At 49.8% G+C, this 10,004-nt stretch overlaps 1 protein-coding gene across 1 annotated transcript; it reads right to left on the bottom strand.

Moving 5' to 3' along the window:
- Positions 1–4,454: 4,454 nt before the first annotated feature.
- On the bottom strand, positions 4,455–9,491 carry Sall2 (spalt like transcription factor 2). The gene is made up of 2 exons (XM_052191537.1): positions 9,312–9,491; positions 4,455–8,943 (listed from the first exon to the last, which is right to left on the bottom strand). The coding sequence occupies exons 1-2, from the start codon at positions 9,376–9,378 to the stop codon at positions 6,002–6,004; spliced, it is 3,009 nt and encodes a 1,002-aa protein (XP_052047497.1). The 5' UTR covers positions 9,379–9,491; the 3' UTR covers positions 4,455–6,001.
- Positions 9,492–10,004: the final 513 nt, after the last annotated feature.

The following is a 10,004-nucleotide window of genomic DNA, read 5'->3' as shown; positions in this document are numbered from 1 at the left end:
AAGGATTGAGGTCAGGGAAGTTGCCATGAATGGGGGAAGAGGAAAAGATGAAGTGTTCTCTAACAGGGAAAGAAGACGAGAGAGGGAGATGGGGAGGGAGGGAAGGAGACACCAAAACATCTGGATTATAGAGGGAGGAACCTCTGGGAGAAGGGCAGCCCTGGCCCTGGAATGCCAAATTCAAGGTTGTGGGCAGGGTATGCCAGGTAAGGACTGAGGCATGCTTGGAGACCTGGAGGCCAGGTCTGCTTTGATATGTAAAATATGCACCCAAGTCCCTTGTGCTGGGACCCAGAAACCAAACACTTCTTATTAATTTTATTTCCCCTTTTGAATGTGAACTGGCTTCTGCCTAGATTTAGTAAATGAACAGAATGTGGCAAGAGTGGTATTTCTTGAGCTCCAGAACCAAGATTTGCAGCCCATATTTGCTCTCTTGGATCCTGGATCTTCATGTGTGTTCAGCTGCTATGATGGAGAGAACTTAAACAGGGGAAAGCATTTAAAGGATTAAAAATGACAAAAAAAGGGGGGCTGGAGAGATGGCTCAGCGGTTAAGAACACTGGCTGTTCTTCTGAAGGTCCTAAGTTCAAATCTCAGAAACCACATGGTGGCTCACAACCATCCATAAAGAGATCTGACGCCCTCTTCTGGTGTGTCTGAAGACAGCTACAGTGTACTTACATATAATAAATAAATAAAACTTTTTTTAAAATGATAAAAGAAAAGGAAGGAAGGAAAAAGAAAAAGAAAGGAAAGAAGGAAGATGGATGAATGTGGGTGACATGGGCAGAATTCTGAGAGCAAATGCTGAGACCGTGAGGAGGGAGATGCAGGTCTAAGACTCTGCTCTTCCGGAGCAGTGGAAGCTCTGGGAGCTGGGTACTCATTAGTCCCAAGTGTGTGCTCGTTTCTTGTGCTTCTTCAGTTTTTGGCCAGAAAGTAGAAGAGAGTCAGATAGCCGAAGGCTGTCACTCCATCAGGCTCTTGGAAGACGGCTGCTCTTACAGGAGCTTCTCGAAAGCAGTGCATCTGTGTGCCACGGGGGATTCGATGGATCTTACAGGTTTGCAAAGTGTGTCAGATTGCTGCATAGACTGAATCAGTTACTGCCTTTAAGAACTGCCCCAGTTCTACAGTAGGATTTGTTAGTTATCTCTAGGATCCCACAGGACATTTTTCTTCTCTGTCACAGTACTTATCATGGTATAAAAGAATCTTTACATAATCCTTCCTCCTAGAATGGGTCATGGAAGTGCAGTCGTGTCTCATTTGCCTTCTTACCTAGGGACTATGCAGTGAAGTAGATGCTCAGAAACGAAATGAATAAGAAATGCATTCATCCTCTTGCTTCCCATGCGCACACCTACACCCCCCAACCCCAGCTTGGACTTGATTCTCTGCTTATTTTCTGTAAAATAAATGTTTTGCAAGCTGCATTTACATATACCCATTCTAGCAGGTTAACACTAACTCGCCATCCAAAAAGATGATCTAGTGGAAAGTGAGAGTGAGGATGGGGTCCAAGCAAGAAGAAGAAACCAAAGACACTCAGAAAGATGGCTCAGCGGTTAAGAGCACTGACTGCTCTTCCAAAGGTCCTGAGTTCAAATCCCAGCAACCACATGGTGGCTCACAACCATCCATAACGAGATCTGATGCCCTCTTCTGGTGTGTCTGAAGACAGCTACAGTGCACTTACATATAATTAAATGAATGAATGAATGAATAAGAAAAGTACAAAAAGGAAATACAAAAGGGCCCTGAAAGAGTGTGGGAAAGCAGGCTTAGTGTCAAAGAAACCTCACTGGCAGCTGTTACCATGACAGCTGACACCTAACTAGCAGGCCAGTCTTGGGTAATGAGGCAAATGACATTATCTATGTCCTGTGAAGATGAAGGAGATTTATTTAAAGGACTGGAAGTCACTTCCCTTCCTCTATAAGCTGAATGGAAAAAATATATATATTTGCAAAGTTTTGCCAGGAATTTAAAACAACAGCTAGGGCTGGAGAGATGGTTCAGTGGTTAAGAGCACTGACTGCTCTTCCAGAACTCCTGAGTTCAATTCCCAGCAACCACATGGTGGCTCACAACCGTCTGTAATGGGGATCCGATGCCCTCTTCTGATGTGTCTGAAGACATTGACAGTGTATCCACATACATGAAATAAATCTTTTTTTTAATAAAAGCTGTTTTTCCCTCCTTAACTACTCCCAACTTACCAGAATTCCCATGTGTTAATGAGGGACTCCTGCACTGCCTCTGATAGAAACATCTAGAATCATCAAATAGTTCTTTTTTCTTAGCAGAGTGAAGAATACACTTACTCACCTATGTCTTTCAGGAGCCTCCTGTCAGAAGTATCAGTGTAGCAGGAGAACAGCACCTCATCACCAAACACTGGGATCTCAGGATCTAGTTCTTTTAAATAGTGTGATGTGGTCCAGGCTAACCTTCCATTACTGCAACTCCTACTTCCCAATACCTGGAATACAGTCCTCCATCACCATCACCCCACCCAACTGGACCCAGTTCTTTTGTTGTTGTTGTTTAATTTTTTATTTAATTAATTAATTTATTTATTTTTGGTTTTTTTCAAGACAGGGTTTCTCTGTATAGCTCTGGCTGTCCCGGAACTCACTCTGTAGACCAGGCTGGCCTTAAACTCAGAAATCAGCCTGCCTCTCAAGTGCTGGGATTAAAGGTGTGCACCACCACCACCACCACCACCACCACCACCACCACCACCACCCGGCTTTGTTGCTTAATTCTTTGGGGTTTGTTTTGAGATAGTCCCATATGTATGTCTAGGTAGGTCATTAACTCCTCTATAGCAAAGGATGACTTTAGATACTTGATCCTTCTGCTGGTATCCCATGTGCTGCAGGTAAGCCACTGTGCCTGTCTGAATTTGAGCCTGAGACATTGTGCTTTTATCTTTTAAAACCAGTTATGTTCTTTCAGCACGAAGACTTAGTGACATTATGATCTAATAAAGGGGAAAATGCTGGATGGTGGCAGTGCACACCTTTAGTCCCAGCGCCCAGGAGGCACAAGGAGGGGGATCGAGGCCGGCCTGTGAGTTCCAGAACAGCCAGGGCTACAAAGAGAAACCCTGTTTCTAAACAAAACAAAAAAAGAAATGGTTTATTTAATGCTACCTCACATACATATATGTATATATAATTTCAAAGACACAGTTCTTAGGGCTGGAGATGGCTCAGTGGTTAAGAGTACTGACTGCTCTTCCAAAGGATCTAGGTTCAATTCCCAGCACTCACAACTGGTGATTCTAGGATCTACATAGATATGCATGCAGTCAAAAAAAAAAAAAAAAGAAAGAAAGAAAGAAAAGAAAAAAGATATGCATGCAGGCAATACACCAATGCACATCCAATTAAAAAATAAAAAAGACAAGTTTCTCTGCTGACCATTGGGAGAGGCAGGTGGATTTCCAAGAGTTTGAGAAAAGTAAGAGCTATATAAAGAGACCCTGTCACTCTCTCTTACACACATGTACACAGAGGTTCTCAGGTATCCCAGGCTGGTCTCTGCATAATTCACTGCATAACCAAGCATGACCAATAGACTTCTTACATGCATACTAAGAAAATACTCTACCAACCAAGGTACACCCCTAACTCTTTTCTTTACATATTACTATTTTTTTTATTATTTTTTTCAAGAGGTCTTTCTATGTAACTCTGACTGTCCTGGAACTAGTCCTTGTAGACCAGGCTAACCTCAATCTCAGAGATCCACCTGCCTCTACTTCCCCAGTGCTGGAATTAAAGATGTACTGCACCATCACCCAGCTTGCATTAATGTTTTTTTGTTATTGTTTTTTGTTTTTTTGTTTTTGTTTTTTTTTTGGATTTGGCTTTTTCGAGACAGGGTTTCTCTGTGTAGCTCTGGCTGTCCTGGAACTCACTCTGTAGACCAAGATGGCCTCCGAACTCAGAAACCCACCTGCCTCTGTCTCCCAGAGTGCTGAGTTTACAGGCATGCACCACCACCGCCTGGCTAAGTATCATTATCTTGACCTACAGATTCACTATTGTCAGTAGGCTGCTAGAAGTCTGGGAAAGACTGCTGTGCAGCCTGAAAAGTCAAACAAAACAACACACAAAAAGTTGTGTTTTGGTGGGAAGTGGTAAAAAAAAAAAAAAACCTAAAGGAAAATCTAGACATTGCCTGTACACTGGGCAAGTACCTTTTGAAAAATAGAATCTCTGTTTTAAAAAGCCTTTTCCCCCTCACAGTAAAATCATATCTACTGGAGGTTGTTTGGGGACAAGGCTGAGGAAATTAAGTATTTCTACACCATATGTTCAGCTTTGGCAGGAGAAAAAGGTGGCCCAAGAATCTCCATGTTAGGGAATGCCAATATCACACCCCATCTGGCTATTTAGTCATAAAATAAGGAGAAACACACAAAAACTTGGCCAAAACCTTTAATGATGAAGGAAAAAGATTCCAGTATCTCCCCTCTCTGCTCTTATACATTTCACTGTGTTAGGAAGCTCTGGAGCCCACTACTTTAGAGAATCATCATTGACATCAGCTAACAGCAAAATTCTGTCTTCTCAGAACTCCTGTTCCACAGGATCCTATGTTAAGAGTAAATACTACATCTTACTACAAGACAGAGACAGGGAGGAACCACTTGAAGCTCTGTCTCTTGACTTCTGGAAAAAATAAGACATATGCTTTGGCCCATGGTCAAGCAAAATTGGGGTAGGAAAGGGATTTTGAGAAGACGACAAGGGAAATACAAGGGGTGAGGGAATAAAATAGGAAGTCATCTAAAACTAAAAACATTCTAGTGACAGGAAGCCCCTACATACATATGACCCCTGGTGCCTCTGCATACCACATCACCATTAGCTCAAAGAAAACGTTCATACTCACAAGAGCTGAACATCAAGTCGGCTTATATCAAGTCCTGTTCTTCATCCAATAGAGTCCCAGCAATGACTGTTTAAGCAACAGTCCTCAACTCCCCATCATTGCTTAAATAACCAACCTTACCAATGAGGCTCCTTAGAGTCGGGAACTTCATACTTCCTAAAGTATCGCATGAGAGACCTCTTGGTAAGAAACCTGCTTGCTGGTTGAGAGGCCATGGTGAGAAGCTGAAGGAGTCCTGGCATTTTGACCAGCCACTCTCTTTGCCTTTATGTGGCGAGTCAAGGGACATATTGAAAAAGGATCCCGGTCCTTCACTTGTCCCTACCTCCTGGGGTTGAGCCACCAGTTGCTAGGATATCTTCATTGGCAGTACTCTCCGGAGCAGGGTGGGAAGGAGAAAGAAGTTATAGTTACTTCTTTCTTCTGGTATGCTTGTTGGGCATAGCCTCGGCTACAGGAGGCTGGAGTAGGAGGGAGGCTATCTTCTCTAATGCCTCTCTTGATCATGTCCTTGGAGTCACCTTGTCAAGCACAGTTCCTGGGCTTTGACAGCAGTGACGGTGCTGCAATGCCCAAGTGGCAATGCAGGTAGATCTAGAACTCCAGGGCTCAGTGGAAAACTGTGTAGTGGTGCAGAAAGAAAAGAAACCTACCACCCCACACAAGCTTCTCAAGAAGGTCCTGGCCCAAGGAAGTCTTGCAGGGTGACTGCTGAGTCAAGATCACCAAGGGGTAGCGCTGGCCCTTCCATGGGCAGTTGCCAACCCCTTTGAACAAGGCTGCCATTCTGAAGTGGGGGGCTCTAGTGTACCTGCCAGAGGGAAAGGAAGAGGAGAGCGCCCCCTTGAGAATGTGAAAGCTATGGGGAATGTTCCCTTAGTTATACAGAACAGAAAGGTGAGAAAAATTTCTTAGGGGACATTCCCTTTCAAACTTATTGTCAAGCTCAGAGACTAGGGAGAAGCCACTAGAAACATCATGTCAGAACTGGAGAAAAGACAAGAAAGGAGGGTGAATCTTGGAGGCCCTCCTATGGAGCTCAGTTCTGTTCTCTGGGTCACAGAGGACCAGGAACAGAAAGCAGGCTCATGGGATGGCGGGGTCATCTTTTCGAGGGAATGGGGAGAGCCCTGGGGAAGGGAGGGAGGAGGAACAGCCAGGGACCAAGGAAAGAGTAGCAATATTCTGAGGGCCATGGGGCGCAAAGGGCGCCACCTGGTGGTGAGCCAACAGCATGTGCTTCTTGAGGGCAGCACGGTCAAGGAAGCCCTGCCTGCAGAAGACACACGTGAAGAGTGGCCCATCCTTGGGATGGGTCTTCAGATGTTCCTCCAAAGCTGTTTGGGTAGGAAAGCTCTGGCCACATACTTCACAGGCCTTTCTGCTGCCGCTCTCTCCTGCCTCTTTTTTCACTACTTCCGGTAATTTCAGCTCTTCCATCACAGGGGTGCTGGTGCCCTCCTCTTCCTGGGTGAGTGCTGCCATCGGGCTAGAGGTTCCCTCCAGTTTGACCTCTTCCTCCATGCCTCCGGAAACATCACTGGTTCCCTGCTCCATGGGTTGGGGATGATCCAGGTTGTCTGGTGGTGGTGGAGGTGGCGGCGGAGCGTGTTTCTCATTACTATCCATCTCCTGCCCAGTGGTGGGTGCTGCTGCTGCTACTGATGTGGCCGCTACTTCCTCCTCTGCCCCAGATACCTCTTCTGAGTCACCTCGTACTGATATGGCCTTCTCTCCCCCACTCTCTGAGCCTCTTCCTGCTAGGGAATCTTCATCTGTCACGTCTTCCTCTTCTTCCTCATCCTCTTCCTCTTCCTCAGACATCTCCTCTTCTGGCAATGGCTGCTGGGACTGCGGCTGGGGGAAATTCCCTGGTCCAGAGGCTGTAGACTGCTCAGAGCTGTTTTCCTGGGCAGCTCCCCCACCTTCAGAAAGTACGGAACCCCCATTGGGGATCTGGCCCCCCAGGTGCATCCGAACATGTTGCTGCAGAGTGACAGCATTAGTGAACTTCTTCTGGCAAATGGGGCAGGAGTTCTGGGCCCGGGCAGCTGGACTGGTCTTGTGACCCACGAAATGTGCACGCAAATTGCCCCTTGTGGAGAAAGCTCTGCCACACACTTTACACTTGAAGGGCCGCTCACCTCCATGTTGGCCATAATGCAGGCGTAGAGCCCGAGGGCAGCTCAGCACGCGGAGACAGATGACACACTGGTTAGGTCCGGAGGCGGAGGATGAAGGTGCAGGGGCAGAAGTAGTGGGAGCTCCCGAGGCAGTAGACGCCACCGCCACAGCCCCTTGGCGGTCAATCTTTTCTACTAGCTGCTGCAGCTTTGAGGTTTCAGAAGGCGAAGCCCCCAAGGGTTCTAGCACATAAGGGAAGGGGAAACTTCCAGTTGACTTCAGGTGATTTGTAAGCAGTGCCCAACTCGGTAGTGATGTCACCAGCTTGCTTAGCTGCATTCGGGTGGCGGAGCCACTGTCTGCTACTCCAGTGATGGCTGAACCCTCACTCCCTGGGGGAGTATTCTCATCAGCTTTACTCTTGGGCTCCACTGCCTTCATGAGCACAAACTTGTTGAAAGTAGGGAGCCCGGGAGCCACTGCTGTGCCTGTGCCAGTGGAGAGCAGTGTCAGGCTCTCTGTGGCGCTGAGTGCTGTGGTGGAGGCCACTAGAGGTTTGCGTTCGACACCTCCGCCCGGTGTGGCTGCCTCCTCTTCTGCTTTCTCTGGTGGCACAGACATTCCATAAGGCAGCCCACTGCTGGTGATGACGTAGTCTAGGTGCTCTGGTACTGGATGCGGATTCATTTGCACATGTGGGTACTTCTCACGATGCCGGTGGAAATGTACTTTGAGGTTGCCCCGAGTAGTGAACCGGTTACCACAGACGTTGCACTTATAGGGCCTCTCACCAGTGTGGGAACGAAGGTGGATCTGCAGGGCGCTGTCACTGCCGAATACTTTCGCACAAAAGCGGCATTTGTGCCTTCCACCGGGCTTCTCCAAGGAACTGATGACCTCCCCATAGCCCAGCTCACCGCTTCCGTTCTTGGGCTTCAGGAGCCCTGGGGAGGCAGCAGCCTCAAGGCCCCTTGCTGCCCCAAGACACTGAGCTGCCAGGAGTCCTGTGGTGCCTGGGAATGCCAGATGAGGTGAGGCAATCAGCTGATCCGTGCTCCCTGGCAGGGCAGGGGAAGGGGCAGGGGTGGGTTTGTGGCTCCTCCCAACCCCTCCTACAGAGAAGGGATGCTGGGATCCCAGTGGATGGTAAAGGTGGAAGAAAGCCTGCTTAGGTGGCTCTGCCCCTGAGGAAGAGGACGACGAAGAGGAAGATGCCAGTGTCTTGCCAGTTTGCGCTGGCTTGATGGGACTGAAGAGAGGCAGTAGGGGCTTGGTGGAAGAGGCGGTCCCTGTCCCGGGTAGCTCTGAGGGACTGGCAGGGGTACCCACCGGCTGCCCTAAGGAGCCAAGCAGCAGCACCTGGCGGCAGATTTGCTCAGTCATCTGCATCTGATGGATCTGGCGCTGCTGCAGCACCCGCAGCTCTTCCAAGATCAGAGGAATGTTCAAGTGGCCACTGCCTACACCTGGAGGGGGAGGGGGAGGCGGTGGAGGAGGGGGTGCAGGGGTGGATTCTGGAGGTAATGGAGTTGCTCCCAGCTTGGGACTGGCCAAGATCAGGCCCCCACCTCCTCCAGGCGCTGTACCCGTGGCAGCGACCAGGAAGTGCCCAGAAGATTCCTCTCCCCTCCGCTCTGGCCCCCAGGTGGAATCCGGGGGCCCAGAGGACCCAGAATCTGGGGGATTGCTGTGCTCTGTGTCCATGACCTGGGACCTACTGTGGCCCTCTGGTCGGGACACAGAGGAGGCTGAAGAGTTGCTGGGGTTCTCCTGGCCCCCAATTATCACCATTACCGGTGGGTCAGTGCAACATGCATTCTGGTGAGCGAGGAATTCAGTCGGGTCAGAGAATTGTGCGCAGCATTTGGCACAGACTTGGGGGTGGTCTTCCTCGCTAGCATCACCTGGGGAGAAGACAAGGAGAAAGTGTGGGTAATGGGGTTGTGTTGAATAACGGATGCTCTAAAGAACCGGCAGTCCAGGAACCTCCGGTTAGGGTCGGAAGATAAGCTTACAGTCAGACCCTGCAGGAAGCCAGTCCAGACCCGACTCTCTCATGGTTCCTGGACACCCAGCAAAAGGGGGGTTGGGAGATAGGGCGCGCACTCTCCGAGCCTCCTCCGTTACCCCTCCCCCTCCTCTGGCCCAGTGGGAATGGATGCAAGAACTGGAGCCTATGTGCAGAATCACACATTTTATCCGCCCACTTAAAGTCCTTACACGCGAGCGTCCCCTCGGCCCCCATCTCTGCCCAAGCCTGGCCCTACCGCACCTCCGCGTTCTGCAGGCTCCCCGCAGGGCACCCCAAGTCGAGAGCTGCTCCCGGTTTCCTGCGCCATGGCCGTGGGTAGTGGAAGGCGGGATGGGTTAGGACACAATGGGTATCCGGTCTGGGGAGGCCGCCGGCGCTGCGGCAGTCTCTGCACCCAGCGGCCCAGACTGCGGAGGAGATCGGCGGTGGCGGGGGCAGGGAGCAGCGGAGGGGGGAGGGGAGCGAGAAGGCGCGGAGGAGGGGAGGAGCTGGAGCGCGAAAGCTGGTAGTGGGGAGATGGGGGAGGAGAGTGTGTAGGGAGAAGCTGCCAGGGAGGGAGAGGAAAGCTGGAGGAGGCGAGAGCGGAGAGCGCGGGGGATTGGGGAGGGGGGCAAGTCTAGGGAGCTTTAGTCTGGCTCTGGGTCAGGTGTCAGTGAGGCACCTTTGGGGCCCACTGTGCCCTATCCTCTGCCAGCTCCCCACCCCAGATGTCTTCATCCTAGCTGCTTCCACTGGGCCAGCCCCAAGCCCACAGTGGGAAACATTGCCCGCTCAATAGATTAAGGCGATAGGCTTCAGTAATTTTTCTTTGGATAAAGGATCTGCTGAGCTTGGAAAACGTGGATTCCAAAGGGTGGTCTGCCCGTCTCAGAGGTCGGAGGACAAGAATGGGAGGAGCGGCCTCAAACACCCACCCCTTACCAGCTCGCACAC

Source organism: Apodemus sylvaticus, chromosome 8 (genome assembly GCF_947179515.1).
Source record: "Apodemus sylvaticus chromosome 8, mApoSyl1.1, whole genome shotgun sequence".
In the NCBI taxonomy this organism is placed as follows: Eukaryota; Metazoa; Chordata; class Mammalia; order Rodentia; family Muridae; genus Apodemus; species Apodemus sylvaticus.
Note: the sequence above shows the minus strand (reverse complement) of the source record. Positions and strands in the feature narration are given on the sequence as shown.